Source organism: Melospiza georgiana, chromosome 1, assembly GCF_028018845.1.
Source record: "Melospiza georgiana isolate bMelGeo1 chromosome 1, bMelGeo1.pri, whole genome shotgun sequence".
In the NCBI taxonomy this organism is placed as follows: domain Eukaryota; kingdom Metazoa; phylum Chordata; class Aves; order Passeriformes; family Passerellidae; genus Melospiza; species Melospiza georgiana.
The window spans coordinates 147,914,635-147,934,092 of record NC_080430.1 but is presented as its reverse complement, the minus strand read 5'-3'; the positions used below and the strand labels follow the sequence as shown (position 1 = coordinate 147,934,092).

Here is a 19,458-nt window from a genome sequence, read left to right as displayed (position 1 = left end):
CATTAGCAAAGCTATTTATTTATATCATGTTAGGACAGGTCTCTAAAAACCCTTTGTAGATTTGCAAAGCACTCAAGTAGATCTTTATCCTGACAGTGAGCAACCAATAATTATCAGGTTTCCTTTTTACACCTTACAGTTACTTGCCAGCTTACTTAAGGAAAAGTCTGTGAGAGCTTCCAAAGGCCACCAAGCTCTTCAAAATACCATTAAAAGCTATTTCATCACCACATCTTACAAACCAAATATGCAAAAGGTAGGACAGGCTACAGGAAAAGGTTGTGAATTCTGCTCACATTGTCATATAACTGGTATAGATTGTTCTCTCAAAGACATTTCTATACTTGGCTTTAAAGACAAGGAAAACAAGAATCTCTGGTAACCAAAGACAAAGGGTAATTAGTGCTGTATCTGTCAGAAAACAAATGACTGCCACTGCTCAAAAATTAAGCAAAACAGGCTAAGTTCTAATGGCCAAAACTGCCATAGCCATAGAAACACAGAATAGTTTGGGATGGAAAGGGCCTTAAAGACCATTTCATTCCAACTCTCCAGACATAGGCAGAGACACCTTTCACTAGACCAGGATGCTCAGGGCTCCATCCAGGCTGGCCCTGAAACCCTGGTATAACACAGGGGCAGGTGAGGTTGAAAGTACCTGGCTTTTTGACCTGACAGAAGTAATTCTGAGATAACCAGTATCAAGGACAACACCCACCAATCTAATACTCAAACATGAGTGCTGACCACAGAGTCTGGCCAGAATAAGGAGAACTAAAGAGTCTGGATAATTTAAAGGAAGGTAAAAGAATATACTTGATGCCACAATTCCAACTGCAGAAGAAAGGTAAGACTCAAGGCAACATAAGCATAGCCAAAAATACCCTCAAAACCAGTTTTTATGTTTTGGGTTGAGTCATGTAATAGTTTAAATGAAATGACACCACTGCAGCTGCTGGGGTTCAATTTCAATGCAAGGATGCTCGCCCATGGATCCAAAGATCCAGTAATAGAGACTGAGGCATTTTTGCTATAGTCAGCTACCACAAGGATATTCTGTATTCTGCATTCTAGCACCAAACACGATGTTATGTTCAGCACTGATCTGAAAAATGAACAGTAAGCATATTCATAAATTGGGTCTAGCATCTAAAACTGTAGGAAGTCAGAGTGACTCTTCATTGTAAGAAGAATGCAAATTATGATCATAATCATATATACTCATAGCAGGACATCTTTCCTGAAATAAAACAGGTAATTTCTTAAGAAAGCCACAGCAGACCTTGGAGAAAAAAAATTAAAAACCAAGTTGCATTTGGCAGCAGTGAACCAAACAGTTGTTCTAGAGAAGAAAAAGCTGCTCCTTATTCCTTCAGTGGCTGCTGCAAGGGGGGGCAGGTGAAAGAGATTACAGCATTTAGAGCAATTCTGATAAGCTTACATTTGAAAAGCCAAAGGGAAATTAAGACAGTGTTGGCTTGATCCCACAGTTCAGGAAAGATTATGGAGCATCAGTTCAGCTCAGTATAATAAAGATGCAATGATCAAAAAATAAAGATGGAAAAGTGTATAAGCACCAGTCAATGGAATTGCTCATTATCAGTCTGTAATTCTACTGCCTTAACACACTAATGACCAGGTTTTGATAAGCTTACTTCATTTATGGCAACATTAGGGAAATCAAGCTCACTGAAGAAAAATAAGACCTCTGATGAAAGGGGCATGAGGATCAGGCATATCCTTCCTTCCAGCACGTGCAAGAAGCATTTATCAAGTTAAACATATTTCTATCTAAAAAAGGCAGCTGTTTGCTGTCTAGAACAGCCAATAATTTAATTTTCCTTATCTCTCCACACCATTAAATCATGAATCATGTAAATAGAGAAACCTTTGACATTACGACAGCCCAGCATTACTACAAATATTCTGTTGAGTATCCCCTGTCTGATGTGTTAGGCTGTCTGAACAGCAGTATGCTCATTCACCTCTTTTCATATGCATCCAGCAAAAAGCAATTTGGAACCTGCAGACAAATGCACAATGTGAAGCTTGATTTTTTATAAGATGAGAACATAACACCCAAGACATTTTTGCTTTTTAACTGTCCTAAAGTGCATCTACATTAGGGTTATTTCACATCAGGACATATTCCTACTGAACTTGCTGACAATTGTCATTTTTCATCCTTTGGTTCATACCACAGTGTAGTACTGGGGCACATGAACTCATTTCAGACAAAAACAAGTCAGAAGAATCACTCCAGGAGCACACAGCTCCAGTCACCTGGAGACTTAGTTTCATAAAATAGCTTGAGTTGGAAGGGATCAAGAATGATCATTTAAGTTCAAATCCTGGCCCTGCACAGGACACCTCTAGAATCCCACCATTGCCTGAGAGCACAGAGTCCATTTCTTGAACTCTCTCAGGCTTGGTGCTGTGACCATCTCCCAAGGGTGCCTGTTCTGATGCCCAGCCACTCTCTGGGTGGTTACACAGATGTGGACCAAACTGTAGCTTTCAAAATACACACAGGAGCACTGTTAAGTCACCAGCACCAACTGTGTAAGAGACAATCCCAGCTGGTCCCCAATACAGCCACTCTGGCTCCACTCAGACATTTCCAAGCTGCTGTCACTCACACTCATGCCTCAGGAAGCTTTCCTCAGCCAGGTTCCCACAATTCCCAGATCTAACACAAATAAACACTAACACTTGGGTAACATTTTCAGCAGTAAAAATAAACAGAAGTCAATGCACCTTGAGAATGCTTTGCTTTCTATACTATTCCTTTGATCACCAATAGAGACTGAAAAAATGTTCCCTTTAACAGGATGGAACTTCACACAGAGAAACATCACCTCAAGTGCCCCAGAACTTCCTAAGAGAGGCTGGATTTTTTTCAAGCTGTTTAAGATTGAAAAGAAGTAAGGTTGCTTCTTACATGAGGAGCAGATGAAGTTATCTTCTAATATAAGACATTAGAAACCCATTAACTGGATATATCCCAAACCTGGAATACAAAATTGTACTGGAAACCAGATGTCATTTTATACACCCATACAATGGAAGCTGAAGTATACATCAGAGAACAAGTATAGCTCATGTATCACTAGTATGGTGATAAAAATGAAGATACAAGATAAACCTGTATTGATTCTCAGCACTCAATACTAAACCAGGATTACAGGTGAGAGAAATACTAAAGCTTCAAATGTATTAATTCTTAAACTGATGCTTCATATTTAGAAAGAAAACATTAAAGGCACACATTTTACAGACTTTTACAATTATTTGTAGTCTGTGATACTTTGCATATGACTAGTTGAGCAAGAATAAGGTTCTCTTTTACTGTAGGTCAAGTCATGACATTTGTGCAGACAGTTACAGATTCACCCAGTAAACTGCCTGTATCAAAATGCAAATATTTGACAATCATAATTTCTTTCACAAAGGAAATCAAGCAACATGATCTGACGAATTGTGCACTGTTTAGAACCACAGAACAATTAGGGTTGGAAGGGACCTTAAACATCATCTAGTTCCAACCCTCTGCAATGGACAGGGACACCTTTGCTAGACCAGCTTACTCAATTTTAGAGATAACTGTTCTCACTCAAGACTACCAGAATTCTCATTAAAAAAAAAATACTAACAGGGATGAGGAACTTCTTGATTTCTTCCAATGCATGTCCCATTCTGGCATATGCTTCTGCAGGTGGAGCAAATACTTCAATTAAAACATGTAGGTCATCATTTAGGTGGAAATACTTCGCCTCTCCACTTTTTCTCAACTCTTCCTCCTAGGAGATAAGAAAAAGATTGTTTTTTACACATTTGTGTTTGAAACATTGTAATGCAAGTGTTCAAGTTTCTCCAGAGGAATTTGCAGACACTGTTCAGTCATGCTCAGATGTCTGCAAATAAAAAAGTAACGCGAAATAAGAGCCAACAGTTTCTGCTGAGGTAGAGAAACTGTAGCACAAGGAGGAATGCTTCTAAGAGCTTTTCCAGGTGCATCAGTTTCACGAAGAAGACACTTTTTTTTCTTGAAAGTCAAGTCTACAGAAACAGGTTTGATCTAATATTCCACAAGAGCAAGCTTCTTTTACCAATATTATTTCAATCTCAGCATTACTGTGCTGTTCACACTGCAGTTTTTATCCAATGAGTGCATCCTTCACAGAACTGTGTGTGCTATTTGGACATAAAGCTAACAGCATATGAAATGAGGGAAGAGAACATTAGCAAAAAGAGTTCACTAGCTATCTCAGTACCAAGCTTATTTCTTTCATCTTCCTTCACCCAACCCACTTCAATGACTGCAAAGCTGAGTTCAATGGAGTAAAGCAGAGCTCAGTTCTCAAATACTGACATTCACATGCAAAAGATTCACAGACCAAAAGGGCAGCACTTGCTTTTCTCAGGCTGCCCCTCGCCTGTGTGTACTTGACTGGTCCAAAGGGATGAAATCAGCACTAAAACTACTTTCTCATTAAAAAAAAAAGTATTTATTACAGTTGTCCATTTTTTTCATATAGGTCTTAAGATGCAATGATAGTTTTATATCAAATAATTAGCAGTTCTGTTGTCTAAAAAGCTAACACTCCTCTGCAGCTTCCCATATTTGGCAAGCACCAAGTAAGCACTTCACCTTTAAGATTACTAAAATTGTAAATTGCAATGATAGTTGAAATCTCCCCTGCACACCCCTAACTATGGGTTGGGGTTTATATGTGACAATCTATTTCTGCTCCTCATGAATAACATTCTTATCAACATGATTTGTGTTTAACTATGAAGATGTTTAAAACAGGAAAATTACCAAAAAAAACCAGTCTAGATGACTGTCAGAGCACCCAGACCAAGACTATTAAGAGGTCACTCAGCAGGATTAGACTCTGTCAGCAAAATCATTACTTTGTCAATAAAAATAAGAGATCATAAAAATAAAAAGTAACCTAATATAAACATCACAGCTCAAATGTTTAGTTTTAATAGGAGGTGCTTCTCAGTTAAATACTTTAGGCACAGTTACTCAAAACATATGAGTCACTAGCCCTGGAAGCTAGTTGAGTTCTCCACATACTGGTTTTTAGTATGTACTTGTACCACATGTTCCCTCTCCTTTTTTCTTAAGACGAAAAAAATCACTGTGCAGTTAGTTTGTGCAGAATACAGAGTGCTAAGAAACTTCCTTCCTCTGTTTATCAATCGAGTTGGCTGATAAAAGCAATAAGCAATATAAGAGTCACCATTTTCTGTTTAGGATCTGGTAAAAAAGCATTTCAATCAGCACCAACAAAACATACAGAATTTCAATGCACATTTTTTTAAGATCATTCCCATAACCAAACTTTTAAGGTCAATCTGTGCTTTTTTTGCTAAGTTCACTTTATTACTGTATTTTATTTTAGTTCTGTAACAAGACTTGGCAATGATTCCATTACTTTCTCCATTACTTGCAAAGACAGAAGCTGGACTTTGATGATCCATGTGGGCACCTTCTAGCTCAGGACATTCTGTGATTCTATGAAAATACTAACACTAAAACTCTTATAACAGCACACAAATGAAAATAAGCTCATTCACTCACTGGCTACATCTCACAACCTCGGGAACACATTATGCATTTCAGGGTTTTTTTTTTTTTCTTTTCCCATGAAGATCAAGACAAAAGCCTCAACTTGTTCCCATTCCAGTATCCCTCTTTGACAGCAATATAGCTCCCATAAAATTCTCTGCCTTCCTTTATGTGACATCTATTGGCTTGATTCCACTGCATGTGGAATCTTGGCTTGACTGGCCAAAGAGAGACATTAACCAATAATCAATATTAGGATCTCCTATGCTTTTCATTTGTTCCAATTTTCGTTACAAGGTTTGTTCCCCTCCTCAAAAATTTAAGGTGAAGTATCAAAACTCCACTGACATAGTCAGGCCTTACCTTTGTCTTGTCCCTCATGGAACCTTTTCCCAATATAGACATTTTTGTCAGTGTTTCTTCCTGTAAACGCTTTAGAGAATTACCACGTGGACCCAAAAGTTTTCCCACAAAGTTGAACTGTAAGAAAGCAGACAAACAAAAAACCAATACATTAACTTCATTGGATTTTTAATTGTAAATTAATGAGCAATGAGTAAATAAAAGGGATATTTTGTTGAAACAGCTTTTGATCATAGGTGCAAATTATTAGATCATAAATTTAAAAAAAATTAAGTACAATCACATAGTACAATTAATAGAATGTCAGTGGCTCCAGCAAAACAGAAGTATCTGAACTCAAGGATAACTTGATGTCCAATACAGGCTGCCTGGTCAAGAGGAGCCCTGAGAAAGCCACCTTGCTCCAGCTAACAGGAGGCATCGTGCCCAAGGCTCCTGTCCTACTGAGGGACTTCAGCCACCCCAAAACCTGCTGGAAAAGTGGCAAGGTGAGCCCCAGGCAACCCTGGAGACTCCTGGAATGCATGTGGGACAATTTCCTGAGCCAGGTAACAGACAGACCTACCAGAAAGGAGGCATTATGGGATCTGCTGGTCACCAAAGCAAATTAGCTCAATGGGGACAGCAGGATTGGAGTGCATTGGATGTGGCTCAGGTTAGGAGTAAAGCTGGGCTCATGAATTTTAGGGAAGCAGACTTCCAGCTCTTTGGGGAGCTAGTCAGTGGGATCTCCTGAGAGAGCACCCTCAGGGATGAGGGAGTGGAACAGAGCTGGCAGATCTTCAAGGAAGTCTTCTATTGAACACAAGAGTTAGTGATTCCCAGCAGCGAGAATTCAGGCAAGAGACCTGCATGGCTGAGCAGGGACAGGCTGGTCAAACTAAAGGGCAAATAACAAATACTCAGACAGTGGCAAGTTAAGACAGGTGACCTGGGAAGAGTATAAAGTCTGGTTGTGTAGCGCCGGGGTGAGGAAGGCCCAAGCACAGCTGAAACTGAATCTGGCAAAAGACACAAAGAGCAACAGAAGGGCTTCTCCAGATGTCTCAACCAGAAAAGGAAGGTTAAAGAAGGTATTGTTCCCCCTTTGCCCTGATAAACAATGCTGGAAAACTGGTTACAACAGATAAGAAGGTTGAGGTACTCAACAAGTGAAGTGACGCAATCATGTTAAAAAGATAACTTTAGGCAGAAATAAAATATACTGATGCTGAACAGCAAACAAGCTTAGATACACTCAAATTTATGAAACAAGTTCTTTGCTTGTCCCTCTACTACCATGTCACTGAAGAGCCCAGATGGGCTGCACTGATCTCCCTGTTCACCTGGAGTTACTTGAAAGGATCTAACAATGGGGCAATGACAGTCCCAAATGTCTTGATGCAACGTTGAATGGAACAAATGTCCAGCTGCACTCACCCTACAATGCACAAAGTCTACAGCTCCAGTTCATTTATTTCAGCTTTACACAAAGAGAAAAACAAGTATTAAATCTCAACTAAATATGGAATTTAAGTTTATTCCCCTTACTGGTTGAAAATTCTATTCCCGATGTAGACCTGACACAATACTATTGAGAAAATGGCTTACAGATCACTAAAGTCCACAGAGCTTATTATATTTAAGGTCTTGTATGAACCAGTCTTTTTCTGAAATTATCAGGTCACATCAAAAAGTTCTCAGGGAATTTCTTTTTTTTATTAGAGTTGTCCATTTTTTTCATATAGGTCCTAAGACACAGTCAATAAAAATATTAATCAGAAAGACTGAACAGATACAGGCAGAAATTTCCCTTGCTGAGAATATTCAGAACTCAAGGCCACTGATGGGGTCCTGCGCAATTTAATTTACAATCATTATTTCAACAGAAGGTTGAACATCTGAAGGCACAGATGTTCTCTAGAGATTCCTTTATCTTGGACTTCTGATTTTACTGTTTCTGAAGATATAACTAAGGAAAGCAAATCAATTGAAACAACTTGTAACAGATTTGAACCTCGAGATGTCAACTCCTTATCAAGAGTTTCCTTAAAGGAAGCTCACAGTTCAGCTGAAAGTAAATCTTTCATGTAGAGGAACACCACCTCAGTTTTTCAAGCATCACTTAAGATTACTTATGTCTACTTATAATAGCCTTTTAAGCTACTGGGAACAAAAATAAACACTTACTCTTTACTGCAGCTATATTCTTTCAGTTAAAACCAAGTAGTTTAACATTGTGTAAATCTAAAACTTGACATAGCAAACTTAAATACCTCCAAAAGTTGTCATCTTTTAAAAACCATGAAATCTCTAGTGCCAAAGTCAGACACTACTGAAGCTATACAAGGACTGCACAGATGACATGCTCTAGACACATTTAATGAACATGAAAATGTATTGTCTGCATCCTGAGATCCACTGAACTATTCTTTTCTGAGCACCGAGGCTCCAAATATCTGATTTGACAAGTCTGAAGCATAAGAAACTTGTGTTGCAAGTCTGAAATTCTGCTAATTTAAAAGCACAATGCTTCTAGGTGTAGCTTAAAAGCACAAACAAAAAATAGTAAAATATGGCTTGAAACACACTCACAAAGCATTTTTGCTCCCCCATAACAAAACTGAGAGGCTTTGGAACATTTCAGTTGATTATTCCATAAATAAAACTCATTTATGATATTGAAGGAATCCTTACAGTAGAAAAGAGATTATTTACTTTGAACATGTAATGCATTTTGTTCAAACTATTGGTTTATTTCCCTTTTACATCAAATTGGAAGATGTGGTCAAAGGTTTATTTTGAGATATTTCATAGATACAGACACACTCAAATTATCAGTCACTAAGTTACTACTATTACTTATACTCTGCTTTCAATCATATAATAGAATATCTCAAACCTGAAGGTACAAATCCAGCACACAGTAAAAGAAACATTACTTACAAAATTAACAAATCCTGTTTATATGCTGGTGTTACAGAAGCAAGTAAGCCTGGCAGATCCAGGTAAGCTCTTACACAAGAATTCTCACGTACAAGTTGCTATCCATGTTCCACCTTTAGGGTTTATTTGCCCCAAGAGCACAAGAACAAAGAATAAAATTCATTATTATTACTGAACTCAAGCTTATACACTATCTCTGAATTAGATACAGTGGATAGTAACAAACAGGCATCTGAGCTGCTCTGCCCCAGTCAAACCAGCCACACTCACTAGTGCTGGAACAGAATCAGACATGCCAGACTGCCCTCTTTACTCACCCCTCTCAAACAGCACAATCACCTTCAAGCTGTTGTATATACCAAAAATTGCCCTCACCTTCACCAACTTCAGCTTAACATTGTATAAAAGCAGTCACACTGTACTCCAGTGCAAGCTGGTGAAGTTTTCAGTTCTACAGGACAGATGAACTCTTAAGAGACAACCATAAATGTCACTCTACACTGGATCACCTTTGTCAAGTTAGGAATTGTCTCTGCACTAAGACAGCTTCTAATGTAGAAGGCAAGTTCCAGTAAACTATGGACAATGGCATATAAAAGAGGAGATAAAGTCCCCAAATCAAAATTGCTTCTAGACCAGCTCTGAAGGATTTGGCAAATATGGCATCTCAAGCAAAATTACATCTTTGCAAAAACAATATCAAGACTCTGATAAACAGACCTGGGAGGAAACAATTAGATAAAATGGGAAAAATTAGCATCTCAGTTACACTTCTAACCAAATAATATCTGCTGTTGAAAAATGGTACCTTCTGAACAAAGTATCATCTGATAATACATTTTTTTGAGCAAAAGGATGCAAGATTCCTAAAATCTGAAAACTGGTTTACTTGGTGGGTAAAGCTACAACATGCAGTACAACAGCCCTTCCTCAAATCCCTGGGACATGGGATTTTTATCTTGACCGTGGTGTCTATTGGCTGGCAAATACTGGTTCACTGTACTGAAGGAGTGTATCTATTTCCCTTTTACAGATTATCTGAAGTCTGTAACAAAAATCTCCAATTTCAAATACATCTTAAATATAAAACATCTTTCACAACAGAAGCAACAAAAAAATTATTTTAAGCTTTTTGCTTCAAAATTATCTCCTTTCTCAGCTGCTCATAAATCCTCATTTTAAGAAGCATTTTTTTCAGTTATCATACAATGGAGATTATGGGCATCACTCTGTAGCACCCATTTCCTCAGAATCACCAAATCAAAACATGAGTTGAACAGTTTTCTAGAGATTTGCTTCCTTACCATAGCACTGCTTGAAACTATTCCCTGAACACATTTCTGGAGAAACACAGCTACAAAGAACATTCAAATAACATTATATTCTCTTAAGAACCATTTGATCTACTATATGAATTATAATAACAAAAAATCTAATGCCAGTGTTACCACATTTTTAAATGTATATATTACAGAAAAGGGGATATAATAGAAAAAGTAATCCTTGTTTATCCCCAACCAAGGCAAGTCTGCTAAGAATGGTTCATCCAGCTTAAAACACTTAGTGAAAGTATAAATGCTTGACCAAATGCTTTCCTGTAAAGCTTTAAGCACTCCATTGTTATTAAAGCCATGGAAAGCTATCTTCATATATTAGTTTTCTGCAATGGTTTCTCTGTGACAGGGTCACTAGAAAAAAAAAAAGTTAAGATTCAGAGCACTTTCCTCTGGAATGACCTGAAACAAGGCAAGCTTCAAGGTTTTTCCTATTCATCTCAGAAAGATAAAGTTTTTATAGAAAGGTAAGTGCTTCAAGCATCATTGTTACACCACAAACTACTCTGCTTCATGTAACATGATAATAGGTCTTTAAACATTTATTCATAGCAGAAAGCTTGGTCAATTTTCCTATAAAGCTGCTCAAAAGTTTTCTCTGTGATTACTATTGATGCTTATTTCTCCACATTACTTCTGGTCATGCAATGACATTTTCTCATTTCTGCTTTAAGAAATGAGCTATTACAAAAAATTGCTTTCTAACTAGTCATATGATTAAAATATTAATCTCTCAATGACTTTACATAACAATGACAGCTATATTGTATATGACAGTGATATTTTAGAACAGGTATTTTCACTTTAAAAGTTGAGCTAAAAGGCTTAAATGGATACCAGTTCTACAAGTCAGTAACTTTTGAGAAAATACATTTAAAGTATCACTTTGGGGAAAAACAGACCATTTCTTCCTAACTTCTGAGATTTACCCAGTATTTAAGTGTAGATCTATGGGCAATTTTTAAAATGGTAGCCTGTCAAAATGGAAATAATTATTCCCCACAGTTTTGATCCATCTCATGGAAAGCCATCATGATTCCATTTACCACCCATGGAAGCTATTTCTTCCACTTAATTCAGAACACCCAAGTTCAGCAAACTGTCAAAGCAAAATCAGATTCTGAGACAAAACTACTTCACAATGCATATTCATTAAATGTATGGGAGGGGGTAACACCTTCCTGCCTCACAAGTACACAACAAAGCTCTGAAACACCTTTCACACGTGATGGCTCGTCATAGCAGAGCTGGGACAGATCCAGAGTCCCTCCACAACAGCATCAGGACCTTCCTTGAGTGGCCAGCTCACTTTGTATGCCTTTAAGTCCATGCAAGTTTGAAGATTATTTTCAAGCATGAAACACAACAGAAATACAGGTTTAAGCATCACATTCTCACAAACAACCCAGAGTCAGCCGAGGTATTCAGCAGATCGAAGATCAAGTCACTCTAACCTCAGTGCCCTAAGCTAACAAGATCTCATTCCACTACCTGCAGCTTCAACACCCAGCATGCACATGGACTCCTTTCTACAGGTAACTTGATTTAGAAATCAGTTCTACCTCAAAAAGTTGGCCCTTTTCCTATAAGGCTGCATAAAAGCCCAACCTGGCTAATCCTTACTGGTAGTAGATTGTCCCAGTTACAACAGGATTGCAGACAGCATTACCAAAGCTTATTCAAGCTTCCTCTAAATACCTCAGATTAATTTCTGTATCACAGCTCTTCAGGCCTCTTGGAGGCATCTGCAGAGCTGAACCAAACCAAAAAACTCTAAGACCCTGCACAACCATATTTTGAAAAGATATGACTGGGCCTGTAATCTATAAAGGAGCTTCTATAAGGTTTTGTCTTACCAGGTAAGACCAGCTATCTGTCACCATATCAAGACATATTAAATCAGGGACTTTTTTTACAGGAGTCTGTAAATAACACAAGGAAATTTATTCAACTAATAATTCAGCATCAAGGAGAAACTGAACATAATTCCTGGGACTAACCATCTTGAGTTATTTCATAGCACAGACAAAATTCAGGTTGTCTTGGTTATTCCATCACCTTCTATCAAGGCCCAGGTATGAAAAAATCCCATTTAGACCAACTATCTGTAGCATTAGATTAAGCATGTTAACTAACACTGCCAAGGGTTGAGTAAGACAAAGGTTCCCAGCTAAAGTATTTAATTACAGAGCATCACAGAAAGAACCAAGAGCTCTCAGGCAGGAGGCCAATCAACCACATCACCAGGAACACTCAACTATTTGTACACTAAGCAAAAGATCAAAACCTCATCATTTTTCAGGGGTGAGCAAATATGCCCAAAAAAGTGCAATACACACTTTTGAATGTGAGGTCTGCCAGTTTCTTTTCCAACAGAAACCCAGCTGCTCTGCACTTTAGTTGAAGAGCTTCTGCTGCACTTAACCTGTCACCTTGCAGGGCTGTCAGAGGTAATTGCACAGGACCCAGCCATGGGCTCATGAGAATGGATGTGACAGGACAGGAAATGTGAGCAGGAATTACCATGCCAGGCTGATCTCATCAGAGCCTGCACTGCCTGACCTGTGCTGAGGCTATTATGATTTATTCAAGGAATCAGAGTTACAGAAAAGTTTTAAAGAAGGAAAAGGCAATGTAATACACATTTCAGGTCTAGCAAGTTGTCTTGCTTGGGGGCAGGGCACTGATGGGTTGTTTTGGTTCACAGATGTCTTCTATAACAAGAAATTATGATACGATTAATTAAATATCAATATAAACAAACAGCAGAGGCATCTTTCTTTCCCAGAGTCATCCCTGGCAAATGTAAACCAAGGAATAATTATCTACCAACCCTGTCAAAGGAGTTTACCAGTTTTGTCACACACAGCTTGTCCTTAGTGAAGCCACCTTGGCTGTCACCAATCAGCCAACATGGATAAATATCCAACACATGCACTCTACATAGAGTTCAGGGGAACCAGGATGATTGGAACAACCCCATATCCATCACACAAATCTTGACAAAGCATCTCTAACTTCTGATCCCTCCTCTGAACACATAAAATAGAAATAGGATTAGCACTTCAAAAGTTTATTGATGCAAAAAGATTTTGTTCTCCCATGTTCAGGCATCTAAAACTCATGTCACTTATTGCAGACTACAGTATGCCAGGATAAGATTCTTAGTTTGCCATGTTGAAGTTATGTAATTTCATACAATGTATCATAATTTATTCAATCTCAAAAATAAAACCACAAGTCTGGTTCTAATACCAAGTGACAGCAAATTGCAGTGACTTACTGTGGTTTAGGGCAGGTGCTTTTCAGACGTATCAGGAGTACCTATCATAATTCTGAACTGATACTCCCTATACAGCGAGAAATTTTAGTTCATTTGACTCTACAGAATCTTTAATGAGCAACCTTCATCAAATATCCATTTACATGCAATAAAATGGAAATTTCTGAGAGAAATTGAACTCCCAAATATTGTGGTAAAATTATTCTTAAATATTAAGTATCTAGGATTTTATTCACCCAGGCAGAAGAGAGATTTATGTGAATAGATTTTTTTTCTTTCTGTGGAGTAGTCCTACTAGAGATGCAGGAACTCTCATGCCATGTCTGTTCTGCACAGCTGCTTTATTTTGCACCTCTGGACCTGCCTGGATATAAGTTCAGGGTTCTTTCCATAGCACACAGCAGGCTTTATTCCAGCTCAGTGTCTTTATGGCTCAGAATCAAACAGCAGAGCATCTCTAGCCATTCAAAATATGGCAAAGGTTTTCCTACTAGCTATCCTAAATAATTTCAGTGTTTAATCCTATAAGGAAAGTTGACACTAGATAAAGAAGCAGAAGTATCTTTCAGCAGGCAGTGTTTCCCTTTTTAATGGCCAGTTTGCGTTTCTTGCCCCTGAGCTCAAGTATCTACATCTCAACATTTAGAAGAAAAACATCCTGTTTGCAAACACTGACCATGGAATAAGGGGTTCATGTATTTCACCTTCCCATTCTCATGTTTCTGCATGCTCATTTATAGCTCTACTTAGCCATAAAGATGACTTAAGTCAGAGTTCCAAAGAGGTGCCCACATGATGCGCAGCCTTGCACTCACTCAAAGAATATTTAATGAAATTTTGAACAGCAGGAAAGAAATCCCTGCAAGTTATCCTGCACAGGCCTGTGAGAAAAACACTGATACTGTGCAGAAAAAAAAACCAAACAATTAAAAGGTTTTCCTAAACAGAAGGGAGGAATGGTGACTTTTTTCCCCTCCATGAACAGCTAGTCTTGAAATTTCTACTAGGAAGAAAAAGCCATTTCAAACAAATTAAAAAAAAATGCTAATCTGATTGTCATAACATTAACCTTAAAATTCTAAGCAGCACCAAAATAATAAAGTTCCACAGCCTACTGAATGTTGCATAAATGCTTCCAGGCAGCAATATTTTAGTGCAGGATAATACTTGGCAGTAAAGAAGTGTTAAGAATTCATGGTGGGCAAAGATATTAATGAAGCAGTCTCTACCCCTCCAGAACAGACTGCATAATTTAGCAGTCAAGCTATAATTCATTCAAGAATAACAATGGCTGAAACTTAAGAGGATGAGAAGAAAATTTTCACAATTAGTTCCTTAATGGTGCATTTTAAGCTGCACTTCCAGCTACAATAAGAAAGTTTCAAAGTCTGGCATCAGATTCAACTTCAAAACTTGTTTTTCCTCTTGATATTCAGAAGAAGAGGATCTTGCTGTCCCAAAAACATGGCTCAATTATTGCTCTCAACATAAAATAGTATGTGACCACCACCCCTTTCCTGCACATTTATTCCAACAAATAAAGAATGTAGGAGCTCTAAGGTAGAATCACTTCTACCTTAGTAGAAGTAAGGTAATAGTTTCAAATGTTACATTAAAAAATAGTTAAGATACTAGTGAAATATCTTTTATAAGAACTAATATTTATCAAGTATGAAAACTGGGCTTACCTTAGGGAATTGTTTTACTGGAATCAGAACTTTTTGTCCCAACTTCATATTCTTATTGATGACTACATCAATATACTTTTCTTCTTCCTTTCCTTCCCCTTTTTGGAATTTTTCAATTTCTGTTAAAGAAAAAATTTATTTTTTTAGTTTAATGCAACAATTTAGTTTAATGCAACAAAGCCAAGAATCTTCATATTCAGTATAAATACATTTCAAAGCTAATACTGTAGGGCATACTTATGACATATTGTGTAATCAATACATGTAATTGGTTATACAAGGCCAACAGGATAAAGCATGTTTCCCTTTTTTGTATATTCATGTTTATATCAGCACCTTGAATTAGCATTGCAAATAGTGTACTCATTTAACACTTAGGATACATTTTTTATATGGCTCAATTAGTGAAAACTATTCCTAAATACCTTTGAGCGTGTATAAATTAAAAAACATAGCATAGTTTAATATTCAACAATTTTCTTCCTCTTCTATAAATAAAGAATCAGTTTTAATGGTGGCTTTCTACAGCGGACTGAGGAACAAATGTCAAGTTAATCTTTTAGAATTTCAGAAATGTAATTGAGGCACATAGATCATACCCAAAAATCCGAGATTAGTGTTATACCAACAATGACATTATTAGGAATGGTATTTACAAGTTCAAACCCTGGCTTGCATGACTCAATTCATTCCAGAGATACACACAAAACTGACTCTTGATTATACTTTTCTCCAAATATTGACTCTCCAGTGTGCTAATGAAAAGCTGCGGATTTCATTTCATTAGAGAGGATTCATGAGGAGCACACAGGGAGATGAAGTGAAGCAGTTTTGTGGACTGGGTCCATCACGCTGCAGCATTGAAGATGTTAGCACACACCAAAACCCAACCCATTTCACAAGTGCCAGAGAAGCTCTCCCGTGGGAATCTAGCACTTGTCCTCCACAAGCATCTCCACAGTTCATCTGTTACAACAGAAACACCCTTCTACTCTACTGGACCACTAGAAATTAAAGACATTCATCAAGACCCTGCAGTTTCTCTAATGGGAATGTGATATTAGGCTGAGAGGAGACTGTAATGAAAACCTGAACACAAAGAATCCAATCAAAAATATAGGAGAAACCAGCCTTTAGTACACCTTCAAAGACAGTCTGGTTTGAAATTAGGTCCAATGAAAAGCAGAATAAACCAACAAATTTCTAACTATGGAAAAAATCCATGCGTTATTAGCAGATTTGTTTTATAATACCAGTCCATTTCAATTTACCACTACAGAATTAAGATGCCAACGTCTTTTTTAATAACTGAGACTTATCTTCCATGCAAGCTTTAACTTCACTAACACAAAACAGGAAATAAACAATTTATCCAAGTTACTGTTCAGTCCTGAAAACTAAGGAAGTCAAGCCAGCCTCAGACTATCTGAAGGCTTCTTGAAGGAAAAGAATTCCCCAGCTGTACTTCTAAAACTTCTTGTCAAGCCTCTGTGAAGTTTTGATTCCTATGGATTGTAGCAATGTAAAAATTCTGGTGAAGCCCTATCAAAGCAACCTTACTCCAGCATGTCCTTTGTTACATTATGCTCAATAAAAAAAAAGTCTCCAGCATCATTATCCCACCAGCTAACAACAACTGAAGAATATTCAATATTCAAGAATATTTCAATATTCAAAATTTAGGTAAAAATGCAAATTTGGAAATGCCACATTACCGAATAGGGAATTATGGGCAATTAAACAAATATAAAGTTACATCAATTTCATTTGGAACTCATTTCCAGGTGAAATTAATACTAAAATTTTATAGTGTGATTGGTGCGATGTTCCCATTCAGGAATCAGGTGACTGATACCATTTAGAAGTCAAAGTTTCCAAAGATCAGATTCAGGTGTAAAACCATAATACTGTCACAGCATTCAAATGCAGATATACCTGTAACACTGCTCTTTCCTCATATAACAAGGGCAGCAGTGACAAAGCTTTTTGCTTTCTCTTGAAAAACAAGATTAGGTACTTAGAGGCTTTTATATTATACAAGTAGAAACACAACACTAAATTTTAAGGCTGCCGTTGGCATTACTCTGTTAGTATAAACATTCAAAGCTTAAAACTGACCAGAAATTTGCTAATCTTAGAAATATTTTACACCATGAAATGCTGATTATTAAAACTGCAATAAAAATACATCCATTTGTAATGATTGAGGCAAATGCAGTTGCAACAAAACTTGATATGATTTGATTTAATATTGATTTTAAATGTTAGGATGAAAATTTTTCTAAGTCAGAAAAGCACAGGTAAACTCCATTAAATATTAAATTAAATAAATGCATTTTGCTGTTTTTTTTTTTTTTTTTTTTGTTTTTTTTTTTTTTTTTTTTGTGACAGAGAAATGCACCAAGACCTCCTAGGCAGTTCAACTGACCCCAGCCTGATGTAAGACACTTACGAGTTTTCAGTCACTGTAATCACTGTTACAGTAAAGGACTTTTTCCTGAAGAATCTAAACTTACAAAATAAAAGTACCTTCAGCATCAAAGCCCACCAAGTTTTTATGAACTGGTAATGCTAAAAATTTGTTTTCTCATGTTGAGTCATATGCTGTTATCCCCAAATACACAGCATGGCATGCACAGCAATCCCCCTGCCCACCTGAAACTGAGAATCACAACTTTATGAATCAGCAGTGGCTTAAGGAACTTCCTAGAAATTGCCAAAAAATATTACACCTGGAAATGAGTTGTTTCAGATACCTCAGATGCACTTAAAATGCAGTTGAAGAGTTAAGCACAGAGTTCTACCTCAGTAACATTCTTCAGCTGAGCCAGCTGCATAAATCCCTTAAGAGATCAATACAGTGCTAGTTGTATTTCCTAAACACTTTAGCTCAGAAAAGTTATTTGAATTGGTATTTGAAGGACTTGGTTGCAACAATGTGATTAATGCTAAATATGTTCATAATATGGGACTACTTTGAGCTGATAAAAAACATAAGACCATTCTCTTCTTCCTCTGGTAGATACTGAACTTCAAGTCACTAAAGTAATTATTAAAAGAAACACATTACTTACTCCAAAAATCAGTTTTCCTAAGCCAAGTATCTACACACTTTATTGACCATTTTAAGCAAAAACCCTTTATTCTTTTACTTGCACTGTTTAAACAACTTCTTTTTTGCTTGAAGAAGCTACTGAAACCCATTAAGAGGCTGCAAATCAGCTCTCAGCAAAATGGATCACAATTTTCCCCGTTTGTTTTAAAGACAAATTACTTTACTAACAAACAGCTATAGTCCATTGCCAAAGCAGTACAAAGTAAGATTAAGTAATTTTTTCCTGCTATGGTCTAATGTTAATCAAACTGATTTAAGACTTTCTTCCTCTTCATTGCTGTTGTAAAAGACTTGGGTTTATATGAACAAAGTCCAGTCCACTGATCACATTTTATCTCCGATTTTACTGTTTTTTATTTCTTTGCACTTCAAATGTAAGATGAACATGAAATACAGCAGAGCACTGGAATTTTATCCACATCTGCACAGCTCTTGAAATATCATTCACATATCTCAAGCTTTAGATAATTAGGGAAAAATCATGCCAGATCACACAGGAAATCCAATCAGATTTTCAAGGTCAAATGGATAGGAAGATTTGCCTTTTCTTAATCCTTAGATTACATTCTGCACTGGTTTGCTATATGAAGCAATGCCATTTCCTAGATCACAAAAAGTAAATAAACATGTGATTAAAGCTTCCCATAATGCCAGAGATTAAAATCTCATGTTCTCAGACCAAGGATGCAGCTAATGCAACAGGAATTTAACTGCATGCAGTAACAACTGCATGGATGGATTTTTTTCTTTAGATTTAATCATAGCAGAGATCTAAGCAATGATTAGTCCTCATTTAATTCACCAAACAACAGTGGTAAATACATCAGATAATGATGAAGTAGAATTGTTTCATATTATTCTTCAATTAGAATTAATCTTCCTGGGGCAGAAGTACAATCCAGGATTCCAGCTCCCTCAGCTAAGCCAATATAAATACTTGTATTAAATGCTGAGCAAAGTGATGCCCTATTTGTCTGTAGTAAATCAATATCATAGATATAAGAACTAATGTCAACCTCAAAGTAAACAGAAATGTTTACTGCATTTGTCCTTAAGGCAATATTTCCTTTACACAAGATCAGGAGAAACAGGAACCAGGTCAATTTGCCTGCAAATCCTTAAGAAACTTTCTACTTTAATTCCTGACATTCAGATGTCTTATCAAGCAC

General features: G+C 37.1%; 1 protein-coding gene across 2 annotated transcripts in view; it reads right to left on the bottom strand.

Annotated features, from left to right (window-relative positions):
• The window catches only part of KHDRBS3 (KH RNA binding domain containing, signal transduction associated 3), a 90,636-nt gene that overhangs the window by 48,372 nt on the left and 22,806 nt on the right, over positions 1 to 19,458 (bottom strand). For both annotated transcript variants that reach the window (XM_058038372.1, XM_058038456.1), the window contains exons 2-4: positions 15,175 to 15,293; positions 5,945 to 6,061; positions 3,654 to 3,800 (exon numbers count right to left, since the gene is read on the bottom strand). In XM_058038372.1, the coding sequence (XP_057894355.1) occupies positions 3,654 to 3,800; positions 5,945 to 6,061; positions 15,175 to 15,293 (383 nt within the window). The remainder of the gene's footprint in view (positions 1 to 3,653; positions 3,801 to 5,944; positions 6,062 to 15,174; positions 15,294 to 19,458) is intronic.